Source organism: Pieris brassicae, chromosome 10 (assembly GCF_905147105.1).
Source record: "Pieris brassicae chromosome 10, ilPieBrab1.1, whole genome shotgun sequence".
In the NCBI taxonomy this organism is placed as follows: Eukaryota; Metazoa; Arthropoda; class Insecta; order Lepidoptera; family Pieridae; genus Pieris; species Pieris brassicae.
In genome coordinates, this window is record NC_059674.1 from 7,275,075 (window position 1) to 7,300,889 (window position 25,815).

Sequence of the window (25,815 nt, forward strand, 5' to 3'; positions counted from 1 at the left end):
AATATTGTACTTGGTTTTTCTTAATGATGAATGATCTCACTATTTTTCTAATTGAGGTAAATTTTATGAATTATTATATATTAAACGATATATACGTGAAAATGACATGAGAACATAAGAAGGCGCAACGCTAACCAGATCCATACAGTAACTTCCTCACAATCGAGGCAACCGAAACCGCAATATCGTAGAACACAACTCCCGAGGAAACTTTTAGTAGAACAAGCATGGTTCGCGAATAAACTATGTAAATACATAAATTGCTATTATGTAGTAAATAAAACCTATGCTAAAACGAGACATTTTTCATCACAGTTTTAATGTAAGCCCGACTCATCTGTTAACAGAGGGCTTAAGATGGTCTTAACGGTAGTATGTAGAAAGTCGAAAACTAAATTTGTATGAAAATGACAGTTCGTCGTCAAGGCATCTTGACGAAGCCGTTCAAGCACATTTGAGCACAAATGTGAGACGATTAAATTGATATTTCTTTGTAGTCAAACGTCAATACACTCCAAGACATCACGTCGCAAGTAAAGTTAAATTAGGCTAAATTAAAATTAAATTAGATATTTTTAGGCTGGAATCGTGAAGCGCATCCCTTGAGTAAATACGGGCACACAATTTTGATAACCGCCTTTGAACCAAGTGTTATTACAGTTTTATATGAGACCTGACATTTCCTTTTATATATCAGGGTTCAAACGGACTGGCGGCTTACCTGATGTTAAGTGATACCGCCGCGTATGGTAGAATGCCAGAATTCTCGCTAGTACTTTGCCGGCCTTTTAAGAATTGGTACGTCGAATTAAAACTCAGCTACAGGTATTAATCCGAACACTCTCCATGGAAAATGCCGCAGAGAGACCATACGCAACGCCAAAGGATCAAGCCGCACACCGTATCGTTCTTCGTTGAATACGGTCAAATTGAGGATGCTGAGGCGCTCCCGCCCAGAGGTGAGAAGAGTTCTCCATGTGGGACCGAAATTACGCTTTATAAAGTATTAAGCGGTTGCTCGAAGTAAAGCACCGTCTCGCCCAGCCACGCTTCTTAGAGGCTTCCCTACTAAATGACCACGAAACTGAAAGTCATTCTATATGTCAACGCCCAGTATTGCGATGCTAGAGGCTTTAAGGATGTAAGCATAGTGATTTTTTGGATTCTGATTTTGATTATTCCGAATAAAGTTGTGTTTTATAATAAATATTTATATAGTTTTAGTTTTCCATGCAATGCTAGTAATTTCAAGTGTCAATAGTAAAATACTAAATACGTATAGTATTTAATTTCATAGAAATACAGTTACTATCAATGTAAAAAGTAATAAAACATAATCAAGTTTTAAGTAAGTCCAATCCACAAAATATATCAAACTTTTAGGGATATCATACTATTTTTTTTAATTTGCCGCGCTTATCGTTCTTTCATTAGCCAGTCTGAATCTAACTATAGGCAGCGGCACGTAAGTCTAGAGCTGGCCGATACGTGGAGGGGATTGCTTCGCATGTGTACTGTCGCGCACGCAATACATTATATGACACTTTGATTAATGATTACCTAAATAACGATATTAAGCTGAACGAAATGTGAAGGATAGCTGCTGCGCATGATTACTGTCGCGCATGTAAGTAATATTACCTATCTATAAGATATAATAAGACAGTAAAAAAGTGTCTGTACATAGAACGTATTTCCAAAAAAGACCTAAGATATTTTAACGAGTTTATGGGATGTAGAAAAATAAAAACATTTTCTTTTAATTTGTAATCTTTTATTAATCTTAATCTTACAACTTTTGCCAATCCCATGTAGCCATTAGTAAAACCTTTTCTTGTATTAGGTCTATACATTTACTGACACTCCATTTTATATTTTTGCTGACTACATTTTGTTTAATATCCGACCATGCCATTTCAATCGGATTTAGGTCGGGGTGGTATGGTGGTAGTCTCAGTACCTGATGACCTCGTTCAGCTAGGATTCGATCAATCGAAAATGTTTTAAATTTATCTTTTTTGATCTTTATTAAATTGTATAACTGAGGTTTGTGTTTGAACTGTGTTTCCACAAATGTGTTTCCTCGTACTGTATACCTTTTTCAGTGAGCCAGGCCTGCATGTCAGCTTTTTTAGAATTAGAGGTTGGTGCGCGATCCCACTGCTTATTATGATTGGACGCGTTGTCGACTACCACGACGGAACTGGGTTGTAGGTTGGGCATTAATTGGGTTCGGAGCCATTTTTCGTAGTTTTCAAAATTCATATTGTCGTGGTAGTCGCCTGATTTGGTACCAGCTTTAAAATTCAGCAACGCATTAGGTATAAACCCAGTATCAGACCCTGCGTGGACAATGACAAGTCGCTGTCCTTTCGAAATAGGTTTCTTAAGCCCCTTAGTAGTACCATCGGTCCAGGCTTTTGAAGAAGAGTGCGATGAATCTACGTAAGATTCGTCTGTATAAACAATAGGCTTTCCCTCTTGGCGATATTGCTTTATTTTCCTTAAATATTCGATACGTTGCAAACGTATATTAGAAGTCTCAATCACCACTTTCCGGTTGTTTTCGGTGTCTTGCCACTGAAATCCCAAACTCTTAAATTTATGTCATCTTCTAGCTGCTTTTTAAGCTTTCCGATAGTAGGAAGTTCATTATTTGTCTTGTGAAAATTATGAAAGTTATGTTCTTTATTACTCCTTGGTCGAAGTTATCGATATTTGTGACCGGTTTTGTTCTGGAACGTTTTTTGCCTGTGTTGGTGTGGTGGAACTGGTGTTCTGAACACTGTGATCAAATCAGAACTTTTGGCTTGATTGGAGATGTTTCTTACCGTTGCAATTGACGTTTTTGTTGACTCTGCTGTCCTTTTTTGGATTTTACCTAATTCGCTGATTATACTATTAAATTTTATGTTTCCTGCCTTAATGATTTCGGTAGTTTGTTTTATCTGGCCCAAATTTACAATGTTGCTGTCCGAATGACTGAACAAAGTATTTGTAGCTTCGTCAATCTCACTTTGAATTTGTTTCAAAGAATCAATTAATTCGTTTGATTCCCGTCATAAACCATTTTCCTGGCTTGTCTTTTCGAAACAGTGTTTGTTCTAGACATATTCAGTTTAAATTCACAAACAAACTTAAAAACAAACAATAAAACACTAACAAACTCAAACGTAGCAAAAAACAACAAAACGTAACAACAGTAACAATAATATTAATGACGCGACTGTACACGGGATGTGCGCGGGGTATCGTATCGGTGCGGGGGACGGAATGCGACTGGAGAGCCAATCGACGCTACGCGCGCCCCCTCTTCATTCCGCTAGCCCCCCTCAGGTACCTTATTTTTTACTTCTGCGCAATAACGATCAGCGCTAGAGTTTCGTGCCGCTACTTGTATTAGTATTTATCGTTACGATTCTCATTTCCGATCATGATTCATGATCACAAATAACCTGCTTAGATGCCTTGCACTCATGTTTGTAATGTTGCGATCAATTATTTATTTATTTATTTTATTTATTTATTGTTGTATAAGTGTTCTTAATATAAAGGTAGTTGATGTGGTGGAAACACAAACTGTGCACAGTTTTTCTATCCACCAGGACGTCGAACATAATTAAATCATTAACACACATATATATATACTAAGGCCAGTGACATATAAACTGTAAATTTATAACAATCAAACCATTCAAACGATTTAAAATTGCACGTAAAACGTCATAAACAAATCCAAACACTGACGCGCCATATTTAGCCGATGCAGGAAACCTGTTCTTGTCGAGAATTCTTATTCACATACAGGATGAGTTCCTATATTCGAATATATATATATTTTAATGACGTATATGGCATAATTTATGTTATGCATAATTTATAATTGTTTGACTTATGTAGTATTTTTTTAATTTAAATTTAATATTGTTTCTTGTTATATTCGTAAGAAGTGTAGCTGGTATCGAGTTTATTAAATTTGGAATAATGTAATCTAATGTTTTTTTCCCATATAAATTATTGTATTTGGGTAATAGAAATTCGTTTTTTAATTTTCTACGTGTTGAGTAGTGATAGTGAGTTTTAATTGTTTTGAGATAATTTTCTGTAAAGTAGTTTTCATTTAATAATCCTAGTTGTACTTTCTCGTGTATAGGTATAATTTTGAAAAATGCAAATAGCTTTCTGTAGTCCGCTTTATATTGTGATTTTAATTTTAAGGGAGCAATTGTTTTTAAAATACGTATTTGTATTGCAAATATTTGATTTAGATAAGTTTTGCATGTTCTCCCATAGCTTGTAAGTCCATATGTTATAATGGATTCGGCTAGTGCTTTGTATAATAGTAGCAGAGTTTTAAGTGGTATTTTATTTTTTATTAAAGTGAATTTGGCAAGTATCGCTCTTAGCCTATCACAGACAGAATTAATGTGCATTTTCCAGGACATTCGGTCATCTATTGTAAGCCCCAGGTACTTATGGTTATGAACTAATTCTAAAGCGTTGCAGTTGCAGCTATTGGGGTACGAGTTATAAGAATGTGCACATGTGTGGTTGTGTAAGATTAAGATGGGTGTACGTGAATTTAGATTGTGACTGGATCGGATATGCATGAACTTTGTTTTGTTAGGATTTAGTACAAGTCCTACGTCGTGGGACCATTTAGCCAATGTATCGAAATCAGATTGTAGCTTTGTTTCTGCTTCTTGGATGTTAGGCCCTGCAGCTACTAGGCATGTATCATCTGCAAATTGGAATATCTGACAATACTTTATTATGTTAGGTAATGTGTTAACATAGGTAAGGTAGTGTAAAGGCCCAATGACTGAGCCCTGAGCCGTACCTTCTGTAATAGATATTGGAAAACTTTCTTCGTTGCACACTTTAACACGATAAGTTCTGTCTTGCAGATAGTTTTCACACCACTTGTGTAGGTTTCCTCGTACTCCGCAGTCATTTAAGTTCTGCAGGATTACGCTGTGCTTTAATGTGTCGAATGCCTTACTGTAGTCAATAAACACTACTAGAACATGATCTTTTTTATTTAAATGTTTATAAATGTGGTCTGTGAATGCGGATAGCAATTGTGTGGTATTTTTATTTGGTTGGAATCCATATTGTTTGTTAGAAAGAATATTGTGTTTTTTATAATAATTTTGAATTTGTCCACATATGTATTTTTCTATTATTTTGTTAATTGTTGGCAATATAGTTATTGGACGATAATTATTATAGATTTTTTTGCTACCATTTTTGTATATTGGTCGAACTATGCCTGTTTTTAGTAAGTTAGGATATTTTCCAGTATAAATGCTCGTATTAATAAGGTTAGCTATGACTACGTTGATTTTATTACATAATGTTTTAATATCCATAGCTCGTATTTTATCTGCACCTGGAGACTTTCTGTCGTTTAATGATTTAATTATCTTTGCAACTGATTTAGGGTCTGCTGACTGAAATCTCATACTAGTATTTTCTGTATGCTGGTAGGAGCTTTTATCTAACAGTGGATTTACACAGTTGGTTGCTATATTACTAATACTATTGTGGAAGGAAGTTGCAAAATTATTTGCAATATCTTTACATGTAATATTTTGGTTTGCAAATGCGTTTTGTATAGCTACGTCCATGGATGTTTTAATTTTTCCTGTTAGTTGGTTTAATATGTCCCATAGATTTTTTAGATTATTTTTATTAGCTTCTATATTGATTCTAATTGTTTTATTTTTAGTTTTATTTATTAATTTATTGACATAATTTCTGGTTTTATTATATTTTTGTTTGAGTATTAAGTTGTTTGGATCTTTTATATATTGAGTAAAAAGTTTATCTCTGTACTGACATCCTTTAATAATTCTATTATTAATCCAATGGTTACTATTTCGAAGAGAGTTAGATTTAAGTTTAACTGTACATTCAGATTTTTTATATGCTTGTGTTAAGTTATTTTGTATGAAGTTATATATACCAATAGGACACTTCATTTCTAATGTCGGCTTCCAATCAATTTGCTCTAGAAGGATCGTTAATTTATTATTGTCAATTAATGTTTTATATGTTGGAACATTCTGTGACTGTGTTTTAGTGCAAGCAAGCACGATCGCTCGATGGTCCGCTAGTTTTGTGCCAACCGTTGCCGTGTATAGGTCGTGTGTTTGGGATCGAGCGTATATGTGGTCTATGCATGATTTTGTAATGGTTCCTTTGTATAGTTCCGCCCTAGTGTAAGTTGTGATCCCACACATAAGGCCTAAACTGTGTAATGTGTTGCAATATTTATGTTTTATAGGAATGTCTAGCTTTAGATTTATATTAACGTCTCCCAATAGATACAAATCAATATTTTTCTGACAGTTGTTCTTAATAATATTATGAAGTTCGTCAATAAACAGGTTCTTGCTTAGGCTAGGTGGGCGGTAAATAGCACAAATTTGAGCAGTGTATTTTGTCTGAGTTGTGATGGTAAAAAGTATATTCTCGAAATGTTGGCTTTTTACAATTTTCATATTAAATTTATGTTTCTTTTTTACATATAATACGATACCTCCACCTTTCCTACCGTTTCTGAGTGCCGAAAACATATGGTATCCATCTAAATTATACAGACAACTGATTTTATCAGAAATGTTTACTTCTGTAAGCACAATAACGTCAACAGCTCCAGCCGCATAAATACACTGCTCAAGACTATCAAAGTATTTTATGATTGACCTTATGTTTATGTGTACACACAATAGATTTAAATGTCTACTGGGAATTTTACTCACAAAATCACTTATGTTTATACAGTCTTCTAATTCACAAATATCACTAGTTAAACTATCCATCTTAATAATAATAATTTATATGCATTTAAATTGGTCAGTTAATTGGCATTCTGTCTTTTTTTTAGCACTTGTATATCCAACACTGATCTTAGGTTTTGTATTTTAGTGTTTTCATCCTTTCTTGCACGCACCATACCGTTTTTAAACCATACGTATTTATATCCTTGTTTATTCTTTAATTCCTGTTTGGCTTCCCATAAAACGCTTTTGTTGTGTTTAGTCATTGCTTCCCTGATGAATACTATTTTGTTATTGTTGGGTTCATAGGGGCAAACATCGGCCACCATAGTTTTAATGGTTTTTGCAGCTTTAATCCACTTTTCTTGGGTTGCTTTATCATTAAGTTTTACTTGTATAATGCCCGGTTGGTCGTTTTTACCTTGGTATCGCATTGTGTTACGGATACTGTCGAAGGGCTGTTTAAGTTTTAATGCTACATTTTCAACTAATTTTCTCACATTCTCTTCACTCGCAGGGGGGACGTTTGCTATTTCTATAAAATTAGAAAGTTTCTCCTGTTCCATCTCATGGAAACGCTGCTCCAATGCACCTACCCTCAATTCCAGATTGTTGTTTTTGTGTATTAGTTCCGTGTTTTTTCTTTCTAAAACTTTTATGGTGTTTTTAAAAGCATCAATACAACCTAATACTTCGTCCAGCTTCGTACTGTGAAATTGCAGAGATTGGTTGAATTCGTTTATTTCCTTCTTTATAGTTTTTTCTACTTCCTTTGAAATTTTCTGTATTAGCCCCTTAGTGTCCATAGGTATATCCTCCTCTGCATCCTCTGTTAGATACAAAGAGGAGTTTCGCTTCGGGGATTCTTGTTGACATTCCATACAGGTCCAGTCCAAGCTTGGGGCCGCCTTTAATGCGGTTATCTGTTTGTTGGTAAGACCACTACATCTGGTATTTAGGTGTACCATTTTTTCACATCGGGCACATTCACATCCAGGCAAAGATTTAGAAAAAGGTTTATTACATTGGTCACACTTAGACATGATTAGATTGTCTTAAAAAGATCGTGTTAGATTATACGCGTGTCACTCGCACGGCTGCGCTTCGACGACTGATTGGCCACTATAATGAATTAATGCATTTTGGTTTTAGCAAGCTACACTAACGATTTTAGCAAATTATTACTGTCAAGACAAAAAATAATAAAGATAAACTATTACAATTATATATATGTATATTAAAAAAAGTTTAAACTATTGTCATAATATTTAAAAAAAAACTATAATTGTTATTTGTCAACATTCAACAATGTCAGCTGATCGTAATTTGTCATTCTGATGTCAAAACATTTATCATTTTGATATTTGGTATCGTACACCTAAATTGCTCCGTATCTACTTTTTGTAATTTTATTGATTTTAATTTAACATATCCCGTGAGTTAACTAAATTAGGGATTGGGCAATAAGATTTTAAAGCTATAACTATGCCTGTTGCCGAGGTGCGGAGTTTATTTCAAACAAGAATAACTGAAAATCCGGATCACGGATTTAATCCATCAGACTTTGACCGTACAAAAGATGAAAAATATATACGTAGAGTCCTCAAACATTGTTCTGAAGACCCTAAACAAGCTGCCGACATGCTGTGGGATATATTAACTTGGCGTAAGACTGTTGGAGCCAGTGATATAAATGAGTCTAATATCAAAATGAATTATGTGGAAGAAGGTATAGTTCTATAATAATTTATCAATGGCTTACTTTGCGTATTAATAATCCCTTATACAAAGTTCCTATTTAAGTTTTTTCAACTTTATTAAAACATCCACACTTACATACTCCTTGACAATCATTAATTAATTTGTATAACTTTGTTAATCTTGTGTCTGTGTATATTGGCCACTGTTTAAATAAAGCTACATTACTTACACTTTGTAATTTTGTATAATTTGTGTTAGAAATGTTACATATAACATGATAGTTATTTTTAATTCATATAGTTAATAGTGTATTATGTCCACAAAAATTCAAAGATCTAATTGCTTTTATAGAGAATATTAAATATTAAAAAATCAAAGTTATATATTCTTTTTTATAAATTACATTACCTTAATCATTAAACAATAATAATCACAAGTAACATGGGAAGAGAAATATATTTGACAATACATGTTGAATTTATTGGTAATTTGAGTACATTTATTTATTTATTCTTCTGGTAAACCTGTGTGTAAATTAATGAGTGTTAGTAGTTAGAGCATAATTTTATGTTTCATTATTAAAAATTGGATTCTAATTTAAAACAGGGTTAAGGTAGTTTATTAACTAAAATTCTATTTGGTTTTTTGTAGGTATAATATTCCCACATAGCAGAGATGTTGATGGTTCTCTCTTACTCATAATAAAATCCAAAAAACATGTCAAGGGTACAAAGGATTTTGAAGAAATTAAAAGAATAATTATATACTGGTTTGATCGTATGGAAAGGGAGGAAAATGGAAATAAAATATCATTATTCTTTGATATGGATGGTTGTGGGCTTGGCAATATGGACATGGAACTTATACAATATTTAATATCACTTTTCAAGCATTACTATCCCAATTTCTTAAACTACATAATTATTTTTCAAATGCCATGGGTTTTATCAGCTGCATTAAAGATTGTGAAGTCGCTTCTGCCTGCACAAGCAATCGAAAAATTAAAAAATGTTAACAAAGACTCATTAAAAACCTTTGTCCTGCCTGACCAGGCTTTAACTTGCTGGGGCGGTACAGACAACTATGTTTATCAATTTATACCAGAAAATCGTGTTACCCCAGAACATACCCCTAAAAAGGTTACATTTGCACAGCAAAATGATATAAAACCATCAGGTGATATGCTTAAGATACAGCCAAGTACTTTGATTGTATTTAAAAATGAAAATGATGATATAACTGGGCAATTTACAATCACTAACAATGATCCTTCTGTTATATCTTTTAAGATTCGCACAACATCTCCAGAAAAATTCAGAGTGCGTCCTAGTTCAGGTGTTTTAGCTGTGGGTGCATCCCAAACAGTCATGATTGTCGTTCAACCAGGGTTCCAACTGAAAAACGTGTCCAAAGATATGTTTCTCGTTATGTGTATGCAAGTACCAAAAACAGATCTATCACAGAAAGAGTTGAGTGAAATTTGGCAGAATAATTCTGGAAACAAAGTGGATGAATACCGTCTGAAATGTCAATTCCCTGTTAAAGAGGTTAAGAATGGGAATGTTCTTGATAAAGCCGACAAATATGATTCAGTTACAAATGCTTTAAATAATCTGCAAATAAACTATGAGATTTTACACAAACAAGTTGAGAGAATGAAGATGTTTCAGTTTTTGACATTGTTGCTATCTATTGTTGCTGTTGTATTGGGATACCTGGTTTATATGAATACTTATGAAGATAGGTATTGTGAACAAATTTAAATATGGTTAGGAACCTGAATATGCCACAGAGACAGCGGTTTTATAAGATCTATAAATTAAATATAATATGGCATATCATTATGGATCAAGTATGCATTTTCAGTTGATAAATTGGTCTAAATATTTTGCCCAGAAACATCACAAATTTAATATATGATGTAGGGTAGTACCTATTTATTATATTTTACAATATTAGGAATTCTGCATGGAAATACAGACAGGAGTCAGTACTATAACATTTTCTAGCTGTTGATAAATCACAACACTATTGATTATTCCTTGGAGTTAAGTTTTAGCTTTTGTGTATATAATAATAATAGTTCTAATGCAACTTTGAAATTATGATTTACAAACAAGAACAATAGAAAGGAATTGAATAAAAAAATATTTGACGTAAATAGAACTTTAAGCCAATCACATAAGGTTAATATTCCTGTTTTAAGGTTTATTTTACGAAAGTTTTTAAAAAACTACATATAATTTTGTAATAATTCAATCATTTTTATTATGCTATGATTAATATTTTCTATAAAAGAATTAGTAATATTTATACTTTTATTATATATATGTAATATATATACTTTTTAAATTTGTCTACTTATAAACTGTCACTTGTGGTGTGTGTAACTGGTTAAACACCAGTTTAAAACATGAATGACAGTGAATTGAAATGAAGTAAAATCGAATAGTAAACGTAATCAATTGGTAAATTATGAAAATACATTTTTGCGTGTATACGAATTCAAATAAAATGTAAAAACTTAAACGAATACTTGACAAAACAAACCTAAAATGGAGGTTAAAAGTCAGTGTCGAAACTCGAAGCAAACTATGACTTTTATATCAAAATCAAACCAAGTTTGACATCGTTTTTCTGAATCGTATCCTAAGTTCCAAATTCGCCCATGGAGCGCTGCTAAGTTTAGAAAAAAAAAGATTCTATTGTTACTATTCAATTACGTCAAAGATTTGATATATGTTCTTTTGTTTTTTAAAGTTTATGCTGAGCGTGAGCGCTGTCAAATCAGATATATTAGGAATATTCTTAAGAGCATCTAACGTGCGTAATTTTTTAAGGTGTGTCGTGAAGTGTCACATGTCAAAGGTCAAAGGTCAGAGCTCACACTCTGAAAGGGATCGTCACCGTATCACCTCGAGCCGTTCAGTATTGTTTGTATGAAACTCCCTACTGCAACTCACACTAATTGGAATCGAAACGTCAACTTGCAGTTCCCGCGCTTACGGCTCTCGTTACCTGAACTTACGTCTCTTCGACCATCCTTGCCCCTGTCCCTTCCCAACCCGGTCAAACAGCGGTCGGCGAGCCGTAAGCGCGGCGTTGCCTAGCTGTAGCCGAGTTGACGTACAGGAGCTGCTGATACGCTTTGGTTACGTGCACGTTAGGTTGACGGTGAGGCGAACGGCGATACGGTGACGATCCCTTTCTGAGTTGATGTGTGTGCTTTGACCTTAAATTGGGTTTAATTTATAAATTAACTTTGTTTATGGCAATACTTTTTATATGATAAAATGGCAAAAAAAGTAATCGCAGGTCATGTACACCATTTGGGTGCGTTGCCGGTTGAGAGTAGTATACACTTTCCTTAAAGAACGTCGTATGTCCGTATGTCCCAGGGAAGACATCATCGGGAGTCGAATCCACGGCACGCAAAAGAAAATTCTTTAAAAAATTGGTTTATTAAAAGAATTTAGTATTTTTTAGATATTCTCCAAGCATTTTAAATGTTTTAGGTGAATGTATGAGTTGTTCATACGTGTTAAGTAATTTAAATTAATTGATTATTATCGTTGTCACTTAGGACGAAACAAATTTTGATGCATTCAAGTATAATCGTATATTGGAAATTAATGTAGGCTACATAATGTATTTTATTTACGCGAATTTTAAATAAAATTTAACGAATTATAACGACTTTAATTACTAATTAGGCAATTATTTCGTCATGTGGCGCGGCGTTTCGCGTACTTTAATCAAGGCGACGCGGACGTTTCGAAATCCAATAATTGTAATAACGCGTTCTAATTCTGTAAATTTTCTTTACAAAATCACACCAAATAGGCCTATAAGGTACAAATCTGTTTTAGTTTTAAGTTTTGTTAAATCTGGTTAGATATAGAATATATCTTATTTATTAATAAGTGTACTTTAATTTGTATTTTTTATGCTGATGGCATAAGTTAGTACGGTATTTGTTACCATCGCAACGTAATCGCGACACACGCTACTCTCGTTGCCGCCAGAGACAGGGCCGAATTTAGAAGTCCGGAAAAAGCAATCTTATTCAATCAATAAATTATTGTGAAACCAGATCCTTTTAGTATTTAACAAACATATAAGAACTTTTTTTCGAAGTGTCTTGTGGAGGCCCAGTTGCCCTCCCCTAAATCCTGCCCTGGCCAGACACATCATTTTTATATACCAATGACATCGTAACCATAGTAACAATCACGGGACTGTTATCCACGTAATTAACGACGAGTACCTAAAACTCGAATATTTTCCAATTACGTTTTTAGTAATAGACACGGACCACTGCTGGCAACCAAAGACAACAAAGCACCTAGTCATTGTTCAGGAGCGCGGCTACAAAATTAAAGTAGCCATGCTCGCCCCTTTCCAGAAGATGGCACTATAAGATGACTCCATAAGTCAAAACGTGGATCATGACATGAATGTAGTACGCGCTGATGCAAGGCTGAGTTTTAAGGACTTAGCGCGAGCTATAACTCCCGTCTGTCGAAATATAATACATTTTTGACTTTTTGGATGACGTCAGGCGTAACTCTGTCTTCTTTCTAAATGCTACACTTCAATTAGCTCGCGCTTAATAAATGTTTTTTTACACTTTGTCACAGAATGTCATCATAATAAGACGAATTAATTTACTTCTAAAGCAATTAAATTGTGTTGTCTTTAATTTGTATAATGTTTCTAAAATAAATGTTTATAAATTTAAATTTCTTTTAATAGAGTCATTATGTACGTTATAGTCTATCTGTTTTCTTTCAGGTTAAATAGGCCTCTAAGAAGCTTGGTTTACCACTCAGCAATGTGAGACTTCACTCACTATAAAGTGCTAATTTGGTCCCAGATAGAGTACTGTTCTCACCTCAGGGCTCCCTTCACTTGACCGTAGTTAGGGATCCAATGGTCGACAACCAGTCAGCAGCTTGAAACCTTGGCGTTGCGTAGAGATATGGATTCTCTCTGCATCTTCTACCGCATTTGTAATGGAGTGTTCAGAGGAGTTGTTCAGATTAATATCTGCAGCTGGCTTTCATCATCAAATTGTCGAAGCAGAGTATGAAATTCTACCCGTATCACCTTAATTTCCGTCCTTCAGCAACTGAGTGTTTTTTAAGGTTGTTTCTACCGTTCATCATCACTATGTGGACCCAGCTGCCCACTATTGATTAAAAGTCCTTCAAGAAAAACTTGCAAGGCTCTAGGCAAAGAGGCAAGGTCCCTATGGATGGTGGTATCACTTAACATCAGGCAGGTAACTTAATAGTCTTAAGTTAGGTTAGATCGTAATGTTCCATGATGTCGTAGTAAAGACACATGTATAAAAAAAAACTTAACATCAGGTGCGCCTCCTGCCCGTTATTTTAAAAATATATATTTGTATAAAATTCTCGTTCTCGTAACCCAACTAACCTGATCATTTTTTACGAAATTTTGTGTAGATTATCACCATGAGTGGTAATGGTGTGTCACCACAGATTCCTTTTTTTTGTTGACATGTTTTAATGATTTTTTCAATATACAGTGGATATCATTTATTACGACCTTGGTTGTAGCGACCATTTATAGCTATAACGTTAAATCTAAGTCCCTTGAATTAAAGGCATACTTTAGTACAACGTTCATGTAGCTATATCGACTTAGGATGTAACGAGCTCGGGTAAAGCTAAAGTTTAATGAATCATTTGTAACAAATTCTAGAAATCCAATTCAGATATTGCGACCGGAGGCGGAGCCGCCAAAGTCACAAAGATTTATTTCATTCAAAAACATTTCTTATCTTTTGGTTACAGTCACACGGATGTTTAGCATCTTATCCTTTTGTTTATAGATATCAGCTTTATTAGGTAGGTTACGTTTCGCAGTAAAATTTATGGGTCGTGTTCAATTCAATGTGATATTCCGAGTTATTTATAATAAATATATAATGAGTTAAAATAAATGTACCAGTGAATAAATACCTGAGTGTAAATGTTTTCAATAAATTTTTAACTAGTACTTAATAGTACTGTATGTAGTAAGGGAAAACTAATTATGAATGAAAATTTGTCGACACAACCTATCTTTTTTATAAAAAATTAAATATTCAAATTAAAAAAAAATTATATATGTATTTTTTAAGTTAAAGAGAGGGTTATATAAGATAAACATCACACTTAAATTTAAGTTTTTAATACTTTTTCAAACACCACAGATGAAACAACACTTCCAACTTTCCCGCCAAATTTAAATTGCGGCGTTGGTATTACACATTTCAATTTCAATTTCTCACTAAATTGCTTTATTAATTCCGATTCAGTCCAATTGCACGATGTTATGACGAACACACCTGAAAAAATAATGGTATTTAAACAATACCAGATAAACCTAAAAAAACAAAATTCCTTCACATTGGTTAGGCTTTAAAGTTACAAAACATAAAAAATATGACAAAAAATAAATATTTTTTATGAGTTATGCAAAATAAAAAAAATTAACCTTACCATTATCGTTTAACATGTCAACAACTTGTTGTATATATTTTGGTCTGAATTCCTTTACATTTGGATTCAAACATATTGCATCATATGTCCCTTTATCATGTACTACATCAAATTTACCAAGTGCTGTGGCATCATCATTGATTATGTCAAAAATCTGAGGCAAACAACTAATTAATACCTTAATAAAATTATACACACAGATGGTGGGCAGGAACTTTGTTTTATACTATATAATAAATGTATAGGTTTGAGATGAGACTTCAGGTGAACTCTATATACCTATATGTAAAATAGCCGTCGGACTTGGTAGATGGACTGACAGATTAGTAAAAGCAGAGCCAAGTAACACAAAGCAAATTTACCTTAAATTTTAATAGTGTATATTCCTTATTAACTTTTTTTGCCAGAGCTATAGCTTCCTCACAGTAATCTACACCTAGTAAACTTGAAAAGCCCTCATCAGCTAATGATGATAGTGTAAACCCATTTCCACAACCTGTAATTTTAAATAGATTAATAAGAATTTATGTTTTATAATATTTTTCAATAATAACATAATTTGTGCAAATTGGCTTTTAATAAAAATTAGGAACTCACGGGGTTCATACACATAACTTATAAGCATTAGTACTAATTTAGTATAAGTTATGATTGACTAATAACATTAATACAGGAAGTACAAGAAGAATCAAGGATGTTGACCTAAATCAATAATAGGTGAGTCCTTTTCCAAACCACAGCCACAAATCCATTTAATGACCCGCAAAGCACTGTCTTCTCCAAACCAGACATCACCAATGTCTCCACTATGTTCATAGTTATCTAGCTCCTTTACATATGTCTCCTGCCAGTAGGTTTGTGAACCTAGTTCAGACGAATTTAGTTCTTCCATCTGTTATCTGTATGAAAATATTAAATTAATAGAATACTTCATTTAAATACCGCTTTTTTTGTTTATACACAGTATTTAGTTACATATTTTTTTGTTTTTGTGGCTTGCAAAATATAAAATAAAGGCATTTAAACTGCCTCGGAGGTTAATGAAATTGGCATGATATATTACCTTTTACAACGAACCTTTAACGTTTTACTACTTATTTTGTAGATTCAGAATTCAGAAATCGAATTTATTCTTTTATACAAAGACTACAAATTGTTAATCACTACGTATATATAAGTAAATTTTAGTAAATGCAATCACCGGAATAAACAAATTTTAATGCTCAACACATCAAATTATAAACTAGTGCCTGTCAATTATCACATCTCAACTCTGAATCGGACCACAACTGTCAACATTGCAACAGCTGACTGCTGAGTGATGACAACAAAGGTTTGACATTAACACCGGTTTAATATACACTAAAAAATACATACAGTATACTAACATTAACGTTACTTGACTCTTCAGTTTTTTATAATAGCAAGACAGTTAGATAACTGTCTTTTTACGGTACTTCGAAGTTTAAACTGAAGTAAACGTCAAAAACAAAAAATTCTCAATTCAATTTCGTTCGCTAAAATTCCGCAAAGTGTTGTAACAAAAATTAAGTTTTCATTATTATAGATCGAACATTTATATAGTGTGGACGAATACGCTTGCGGAATTTTTAAATAATTATTGTAAAAATAATGTAAGATTTAACGCGGCCTAGATAGCAGAAATTTTTTGAATCTAATTATCGAGTTTTATCACGCAATGAATAAATTAAAAAATCTAATCACCTATTTATCTTGATTAATAATTATTAGAGTGCGATCGGTGCTAGATTTACCTGTGATATTCATTTTAAAGTGTTGGAAGCAGGTATTTGGTAAGTAGTGATATGTTGTAATTTGTAAACAAATACATTGCTTACATAATTTATGTAACTTTCTATCAATTACCGCCGAATAACTTGTTTGTATGTTTGCGAGAAGCCAAGATGCAACGGTATTCACCTAAATCCTAAAGGTTACACTGTGAATATAAAGTTTAATATTAAACACTTGCATATAAATTTGTTCTTTGCTAATTGGAAGAAACCAAATTAAATTTCAATATAATATTATTAAAATCAACACATACTATTTTAGTATACTACAAACAAAAATTAAAATATTTATCACACAATTCTATATGATAGGTATGCATCCCTTGCAGCAGTATAGTTGGAAGGTTAATTTATTCATCAAATTGAAGGTCTAAAAATATCACAAGCTTCACAATTTGTGAGACTTGTCGTAATTGTAAAATATTATAATATTTTTAATACATATTGTATATTTTCCATTAGTCAAGGGCTTGAACTTGCACTTAATTATTGTTCATCAAACACAAACTAGGATAAAATTTTATTTATTGATTCTTATACAAAAGCATTTAAATATATTTAGTACATATGACTTATAATTTTCATAAAAAAAGATGTCTACAAAATGTTTAAAAAACAATGTTTCAGACATATAAATTGAATAAAATACTTTACTACTAAGTAGTATAAGTATTGTTCAATATTTAATTTGGTTATACATAATAATATTGCTGTGAAGATATTTCCTCCATAATGCACTATTCAAGATGTTTTATGTTAATGAGTCTCCAATAACAATTACCTATTTGAAAACATAATAAGTGTAAAATTCATGTTAAATCCTTTTGTTTATATACCTGCAGTTGTCTACTGGTTATGTCATATTTATATTTATTTAAAACTAGCTGTTTCTCAGGAATTAATGATGAAATATTTTTTAATCACCCCATGCATTTTATAATGTTAGTGTAGATTATATATTTTTGCTTTAAATTTAATATTTAGAAGACACCCATCAAAGATGGCTAATTAAAATTTAAAAAATACTGCTTGTATGAATTATTTATGCTTAGTAGGCAGAGACACCTATGTAAACCAGGGTAGATTGAGTTCAGCTTGTGTTCTATAACTAGGCCATCCTTAAATGGTTAAATCTGTGTTTTTTATAGTATGTAGCTAACAATCCTGAAACATAGTTCCTAATACAAGAGGAAACTTATTGGTTTTACTTTGTTTTTTCCAAAAAATACTATATTAGAAATACCACATTATATGAAGCGATTTTACATTTAATTTTATTGCACTCAAACATCACACATGTTACAAGGAGGATAATCAGATGCTTATTAAAATATAAATAGGATATACACGTGTGAAAATGACATGAGAACTAAGCATTTTCCTCACCACGGAGTAGCCCGCAATATCGCACACACGAGGGGACTCTTTGTATTGAAAAAGTCGCATGGGTCCGCCAAGCATCCGCGAATATATAATGTTCATAAGTTATTTGGTGAATAGATATGATTTGTTTGTAAAGTGCATGAAAGCATAAATAAAGAGGAACGAGAACAATAATTTGCGAATTATACTAATGGAGTAGTCCTTGACAGTGCTATTTCTGTATCAACTAAATAGCTTGATTGCCACAATAACATACACAACATAACATTTATTACTAACGAAACGGACACTCACAAAATAATAATTAAAAAAAAAGAAAATAGATAAATGTGTGTTGCTGTTGTAACTGGTCTTGGCTCAACATGCTGGAGCAGACGTGTTCCATAGCGCTGATCATTCTGCCAGAGACCACAACAGTTAGTTTGCGCCTCAGATACAATAAAAGAATGTAATAAGAATAATTGTAGAAAAAATAATAATAGTTTACTATTATATACTAATTATATATACTAATTAACAGCTTAAATACATGTTAATAAGTAATAATAATCCAGCAGTGCCACAACTGATCAATGTAGGCGATGAGGTACGGTTGTGTCAAGCATAGGATGATAGTGAAACATTGATTTTTGGGAGCATCATATCATTGGCCTAAGAGGCAGTAGGCGACATGCAACCCGTATCACCTCGACCTCCATCGTACAACAACTGAGCGGATTTTAAGGAAGTTTTTGCCGAGCACCACCTCTGTATACCCACGGTTCTAAATTTCCTTGTAACTTAAATGTAACATTAATCTTTTATCATGATATCGTTATCAATTTGCCGATAACGATAACATTTTGTTAATGAACGATTTTCGATTCCTAAATATTAGGTATTTACACCTAATATTTAGGTTTATCCATGGCGCCAAAAACTACCACAAGTTGACATAAACAAAAATTTATCCAAAAACAAGATGACTTTGAAATTAAAACTGCTTTTATAATTTATTCGAATTTCGAATTGCACACCAATCCATAGATTAAATTTGTATAGAATCTGCAATAACATAGATAAATAGAATTGCAATACATTTCTACATCAATAACAAGTTGAATATTAAGTTAAAATAAATTATGCACCATCCCGTTCTAGATAAGGAGAGACCGGATCGATTGACACCTACACATGACCTTTTATTTTTATATCGTTAACATTCTGTTTCAATCGTATACGTCAATAACCCTAGGTGGTAATAGATAAGGTTATGATGGCACTGCACCCGTGCAAGGCAAGACGTGTCTTGCACAGGGTATCTTAATGAACTATTTGATGGTGTGAAAATTATTGAAAGTAATCTGAAAGTCTCTGTCTTGAAATAAAACATTATGGAGTAAAATAACTTGTAAATAAACATTAACTTATCAAAACTCCTTATAAGAGTCTTGCTTGCTTGCTTTTCCTTTTGTTCCCAAAACAGCCTCGCGGGGAAGTTGTTTAAACCGCCTGAAGAGCTCCCTACCATAGCCCAATGGATGAAGTTGGCTTCACTTCGACAAAGCTAAACAGCATCCCAACCTGTTGGTGCGGAAGATCATCAATCAGCCTTTTATGACGGGAAAGGGTCAAAAAAGTCCCTGACACGTCTTAACGTATTCGGATAATCCAATAAGACAGATTCAAACAAATTAAAAACCGCTCGCGCGGCCAAGCATAGCCAGGCTGGTAAACCGCCTTCACTGGAGAAGGTGTGGTCCCTTACGTACTTCGCTCACTCCAGTGAGCTTCCGTCCTATCCTTCCAGCGATTGACTACCCCGCGACGACCCAAGCCGAGTCGAAAGGGACTTAGATCGCCCTTGCGCTAGTCGGGAAAGAAGCCCGTTCCAGCCGAGCTACGGTTGCAAAAACAGCTGCCCAGGTGTAAATGGCTAAATGTGAGATTCCATTTCTAAAAAAAACTGAGTGCCGCTGTGCTAGCCGGAGGGCTAGCCCTCCGGGTCTTCTGTTAATGGATCTTACTGTAGAAAAAAATGTATGAGCGGTTTTATGGGCGTTGAACCTCTTGTTGTTGATAATTTTTTATGAACGGTATTTTGACAGTACCGAGTTTATATATCCTTGAAGCAGTTATGTAAAAGGGCATCCAAATTGTTCAAAACATTTTATGTATGCCTATCCCGAGAGGTCCAACACGGCTGTGCCACGTTGCACCGCGATGTATTAAGAAAATTGTTACGCTATGGCTGTCAAATTATTTAATTACCTTTCTAGAAGTTATAGATCACTGCCGTGTAATGCTTTCAAGGAGGTGATTAATTTTTTTAGAGTATTGGCTAGTATTTGGATTAGGGATGCATCAATACGCCATTTTGCCGATACTCTTATAGAAATATCGTTGATACCGATACCAACGCTTATTGAAGTATAATTAAGGTAAAATATATTTTCCAATGCCAATTTTCTTGTCCCTACCTCGGTTGATTTTAAAAGATTCGAAGCCATTTATAACAAAAATAAATAATAACGATAACAATGATAGTAATAATTCTATTACAATTAATGAAATTCTGTAATAATCATAGTAGTAATAATGAAATAATTGTAATATTTGTATTCATGTCTATGATGGTAAAAGCCTTTTGTTAAACTTTATCTAATTTAACTTCTTTACTCTTTAACCAATTTCTGTAAAGTTGCATATAGTATGTAATTTTTCAAAAAATTAGGTTATAAAGAAGTTTCACTTCTTACGTGTGTACACTAGTACACGCATACATTTTTATTTGTATTTTCGGGATATGGTCGGCAATGAGGTAGCCCCATTATTATATGACTATCTGAAAATTAATATGACATTTGCATGCCTATTTTTGTATAGATCTTAATGTACTTTTTTGCAAATAAATGATTCGTTTATTTAAAAAGTACAAAAAACTGCCTAAGAGAGCAATTGAGTTTAATTACACGCCCTTACAAATCTAAAATTACCCATGGAGCTAATAATCGGCAATTATTTTTCAGAATTTCTACATTATTTCTGCTAATTAGGAATCATTGCGAAACCTATAAACGTTACAAGCACTATAAACGTTAATCTAAGGTATATTAACCAAGGTTATCTCTGGACATGGAGTAAATTTTGTGTTAAACTTTATTGAACGATATTTCCAACGGTGTCATAGAAAAGTTTGTTTGAGTTGACCTCTTTTAAGGTCCCAGATTTCTATATCTATCTTGATCACTTTTTTCCTTAGCAATTAGGTGATTAACCTGACACACTTGACCCCCTGGATGGAGCAGAGTATTCACCTCACTCCAGGTCTTTCCGGCTCTTTGCCTCAAACTCAAAATTCTCTTGATTCTAAATGTACGTTTACTGCCAGTCCGCAAGTCAAGGGTGTAGAGCGGGCAAGATGAACTGTCAAGAAACTCTCCGCCACTTTTTTTAATCGCCTCTGCAACTGTAGGCCTGACACGTTGTCTTGTTTGCATGGCATGCCGGAAACCGGTTAATAGTACAACGTATAAAACGGACATAGAGAGTCCATTGTCCAGTTCGAACCTACTATCGCAAGGAGTCGCACACGGCTTTAAAATATAGCCTGGATAGCCCAGGTCTATGATTGAGATATGTCAGTTTTATAGAAGTTAGGGTTAGATTCAGAGCCGACAGCGATCCTGATCTTAATATCCTCCTATTATATTGGGTGATCCCGAGGTTCGTTTATAAATATACACTGCCACGGGGTCCAAAATTTGTAAATTTGTTTTAATATTTGTTTAATTAATTATTAATATTTTGATGTATAATACAACTAAACAATATTTAAAAAAGAAAGAAAAGAAAATCAAAACACAATTCAAAAATTTGATCACCTTTAACGCTGGCAGCATTTCCTCGCTGTATTGCAACATATTTTTATTATTACAATAAAGTTTAACAAAATTATAAATACTGTATATTTGATTCTTAGGATTACTAATAAATGATATATATTCATAAATACAGGATCTTTTAAGAAAAAATATAGATCTATAAATTAGGCTACGTAAAATTGAAATTTGTTGATATAATGCCCGTTTCCAATTTAAACCTGTCTTTCAAGAAATAAACATCTAAATATTATGGCGGCGTTCACGGCGTTGGTAACATCCGCTGTTTTATTAAACTAATAAATTTTTTGAAGAAGTAATTAATTAGTCTTTACGAAAACAATTTGGTAGCAATAAAATTTCCTTTTTTGACTCAGAACCAAGTTTGCGATGCATTCTTGATCATAACTTGTCTCCAGCAGACGAAAAAAGGTTGCTCTCTGAATGAAGAATGTTCTAGCTTAAGTTTAATTCCTTTTGTAAACTATTAGCATTTATATAAGTATACTTAAAATGCTCAGAATCGTGCCAATACATCGATCCTGATCCAACTCCGCATACGGACTCGCCTGTCTACCGTATGCCTACAGCGAATCGTATCTTATTTTGGCCATACAATGCGCAGAGGCGATAACACTTTGGAGAATCTGATCGTGGTTGGTAACACAGAAGGCAAAAGATCACGTGGCCGTTCACCATCCAGATGGACCGTTCAAGTGAAATACTCATCTTCCTCAAAATTATAAACTGTCAGAAGAGTGGCGCTGGACGGAAACCGGTGGAAATAGATAGTCCGCTCTAAATGACCACGACGCTCAGACATGAGCCGCCGATTGAAGAGAGAGATACTAAAATTGCCCAGACTCGTGAAGAGGACCCGTGGTGCTGGAGGAGAATGCTTAGGATTTGGTGGACCGAGTTTCGTACAAACCGTACTCGATACTTCAACTGGCATGCATGCAGCATCTGTTATCAACAGTACAATCTCGCATTCATAATCTTCGGATTTCTACGTATCTCGGCGTGGTGATCCGTCCATAGAACTCCTTATTGTTTAAGGGAAGGTGGAAGGCACTAGACCGCGCGGAAGGTCACCTACGCGTTGGACTGACCAGATCAAGTCTGCTGTAGGAGGCTCCCTCAATGAGTGCAGCAGGACGACCTCTAACACATCTGCTCCTTCTAATACTACTACTACATAGCGACCACTCTTTCAAGAGTGTAACAAATTAGAAGAAGAAGATACTAACATAGGTTTCGATAAATCCAACAATGTTATTTCAATTAGTTGCCGAGAGCACGATTTTATTTTTTTTTAATTACCAGAATATTGATTTTGGACTATTTTGGATATTCCAGACTATAGCCTAATAATATTCTAGTATTAACGTGGGCTGGTTATTTATTGTTTTAATTATGTATAAATATAGCCTAAGTGTGTTACTTTAATTAGTACGGCCACACCCCTCTTAAATATAACCTTCAAATATAATGAACATGGCGTTTTAATAGCATAATGCTTCATTGTCGAACTTAATAATTTCCCGTAATTATCATCGCTGACCACCTCTGGGTTACCATAAATATAAAACGAAATTCCCTAGCCGCACCTATGTACGCGATCTTAAAGGAATGGATGTTTATGATAAAAACTAATGTTATAAATTGAAACAGATAGAAATATTATTTAAATTCATATAGTCGTAACACTATAATAGTTTTCTAGTTACCCACAACACAGGGACTAGCGATATATGAATTTTGTCACAACCATAACCATATCATAAATAAAGTTTTTAATATCATTATAATTATAAAATTTGTAATCTGTGATCTGTATACTTCTAATAATTTAGTAACAGATTATTGTCTATACATACCTAGTCTGTGTAAAAAAGAGCTGGCCATTATACGCACAAAAGAATGATAAAAACCAAGGTTAATAATTTGATCTTGGGAAACAAGGCTTTAATGCTTCAATATTTTTTTATGATAAAGACAAATAACAACGTCCGCTGATAAAATGATAGCGACGGTACTTTTACGGTACGGTACTGACCCTATTTCAATTTTTATCTATATCGTAATATTATATACGAACGATTTTATAAAATTGTATCCGATATGGGCAGATAGCTCATCTTCACATGGGGCAATCTTGAAGGCGTACCGTACAGTATCTTGTGATGCGGCAAATGTCGTAGCCACTTATAAGCCTTGGCACTCGTCAACTGTGATTGTACTTAGGACGTGTGACATGCCGGCCGATGTTTGAAGTCGAGCTTGGGATGGCCTTTGCTCGGTCCTTGCTGATAGTACTGGTAATCTGTCGATGCCACTAATTAAAGAAAGGCTGACAATGACGATTCCTGGAATGCCTTCAAGGCTTTTGGCTGTCGTGAGATGAGAATGCGGAGCGTCAGCGTGGAAAAGGTTTTTTAAGATTCGTGCGTGGGATATTCGCATTTAGCGGGGGCTAATCCTAACCCATCTCCGCCCATGTGCCAGCTGAAGGATTCGTTCGGTTTAGTGCGCAGGGTTATTACCATACTCAAACTTAATAGTCCTTCATAATCCCTGCAAAATGCGTAACAGCATTTCCTGACGTTAAAAAAAAGTTCCAATACGATAATCAGAATCTTATAGATATAAATGGCTAACCGAGTTATTTTCGGTGGTGGTTAATGCACGGATATTCAAATAAATGAAACACTTTGTTTGGGGTGTCAACTGGTTTATAACTTTGAAAGAAAACAATTTTAACCGGATTAAAGCTATTTGTATTATTATAAACTAATTATTTACATAATTTTAAATTTAAATTTTTCCGACGTTTCGCGTGCATTACCGCGTGCGTGGTCACGGTGACAATGTAAAATAATTATAAGTTTATAATAATACAAATAGCTTTAATCCGGTTAAACAATTGTTTTCTTTCAATGCGTAAAAGCTATGTTAACCAAAGACAATACTATGGTTTATAACTAACAAAATTAGGGATATTGGGGTTGCGACGCTGGGACCAAACTAACTTGGCTTGTTTAAGTGAGGCTTTGTTACCTATAAAGAATACAAGTGTAGTATTTTTCTTAAAAGGCCGGAAACGCACTCGCGAGCCCTCTGGCATTGATATTGTCCATGGTCCATCACTTAACATCAGGTGAGCCTCCTGCAAGTTTGCCCTGTTCTATAAAAAAAAAACCTTTAGGACATTACCGGAAACGAGAATGTTATATTACATTTTATGAGTGTATGAAAATCTAAATCAAAACACTGAGATTTTACAATAAATTTATTGTCTTCAAGTGTAAACGTTAATATTTGCGTAATGTTAGGTTACATTACTACGGGCAAAATTTTTCACATTTTAAATGCTAACACTATGCATTGTATATTTGTTTGTTTGCTCACGTTATCGTTTGTAACTCGAAGATCGATTCTTCGAGTGTAGACATAGAAGGAAAAATTCCATGCCCGATAGAACAAATCCAAATAAATGTTAACGATGAGACAGAAAACACGGTGGACAAGTTCAGCACCATAGAGAGTTGTTATACGAACCTTGCATTGAGAGATTAATTATTTTCTATTATAATTATGTTCTGTATTCCTACACAATTATGTATTTACATTGTATATTCGCTAGTGTACTCCTTAGTGTGACATTGGATAGTAGTGTGGGTTGTTCAATTTAGCATATATGGCGACATATAACATGTATGCGCTGTATTGCCATTCTAATAAAACAAATGACATCATG

The 25,815-nt window shown here is 33.8% G+C and overlaps 4 protein-coding genes across 12 annotated transcripts in view; 2 read left to right on the forward strand and 2 right to left on the reverse strand.

Annotated features, from left to right (window-relative positions):
• Positions 1-6,549: 6,549 nt before the first annotated feature.
• On the reverse strand, positions 6,550-7,874 carry LOC123715689. Its single transcript, XM_045670914.1, has one exon. It carries the CDS (start codon positions 7,826-7,828, stop codon positions 6,866-6,868), a length of 963 nt encoding a protein of 320 aa, XP_045526870.1. The 5' UTR covers positions 7,829-7,874; the 3' UTR covers positions 6,550-6,865.
• A 272-nt stretch (positions 7,875-8,146) lies between these two features.
• LOC123715040 (motile sperm domain-containing protein 2-like) lies at positions 8,147-12,176 on the forward strand. The gene is made up of 2 exons (XM_045669823.1): positions 8,147-8,514; positions 9,138-12,176. Exons 1-2 carry the CDS (start codon positions 8,271-8,273, stop codon positions 10,247-10,249), a joined length of 1,356 nt encoding a protein of 451 aa, XP_045525779.1. The 5' UTR covers positions 8,147-8,270; the 3' UTR covers positions 10,250-12,176.
• Positions 12,177-14,671: 2,495 nt separating this feature from the next.
• Positions 14,672-16,283, reverse strand: LOC123715041 (EEF1A lysine methyltransferase 2). Of its 4 annotated transcripts, none has more exons than XM_045669828.1 (5): positions 16,076-16,283; positions 15,701-15,890; positions 15,361-15,494; positions 14,999-15,152; positions 14,672-14,844 (listed from the first exon to the last, which is right to left on the reverse strand). In XM_045669828.1, the coding sequence occupies exons 2-5, from the start codon at positions 15,888-15,890 to the stop codon at positions 14,678-14,680; spliced, it is 645 nt and encodes a 214-aa protein (XP_045525784.1). In that variant the 5' UTR covers positions 16,076-16,283; the 3' UTR covers positions 14,672-14,677. The 4 variants fall into 4 exon arrangements, with proteins under 4 accessions (XP_045525784.1, XP_045525783.1, XP_045525782.1 ...); XM_045669827.1 differs by having other exon boundaries at positions 15,701-15,897; XM_045669826.1 differs by having other exon boundaries at positions 16,062-16,283.
• A 183-nt stretch (positions 16,284-16,466) lies between these two features.
• The window catches only part of LOC123714890 (alpha-1,6-mannosyl-glycoprotein 2-beta-N-acetylglucosaminyltransferase), a 35,397-nt gene continuing 26,048 nt past the window's right edge, over positions 16,467-25,815 (forward strand). For 2 of the 6 annotated variants that reach the window (XM_045669529.1, XM_045669530.1), the window contains exon 1: positions 16,467-16,812. The gene's annotated coding sequence lies outside the window, so the exon portion shown is untranslated. The remainder of the gene's footprint in view (positions 16,813-25,815) is intronic. The other 4 variants (XM_045669531.1, XM_045669532.1, XM_045669533.1 and 1 more) reach the window with 2 other exon arrangements.

Coding starts and splice junctions, on each gene's coding strand:
- LOC123715041 (XM_045669828.1), bottom strand. CDS start 15,890: ATGGAAGAACTAAATTCGTCTGAACTAGGTTCACAAACCTACTGGCAG. Junction 15,153..15,360: donor ATACACTATTAAAATTTAAG/GTAAATTTGCTT, acceptor TGTTTGCCTCAG/ATTTTTGACATAATCAATGA. Junction 14,845..14,998: donor TGACATGTTAAACGATAATG/GTAAGGTTAATT, acceptor TTATTTTTTCAG/GTGTGTTCGTCATAACATCG.
- LOC123715040 (XM_045669823.1), top strand. CDS start 8,271: ATGCCTGTTGCCGAGGTGCGGAGTTTATTTCAAACAAGAATAACTGAA. Junction 8,515..9,137: donor AATGAATTATGTGGAAGAAG/GTATAGTTCTAT, acceptor GGTTTTTTGTAG/GTATAATATTCCCACATAGC.
- LOC123715689 (XM_045670914.1), bottom strand. CDS start 7,828: ATGTCTAAGTGTGACCAATGTAATAAACCTTTTTCTAAATCTTTGCCT.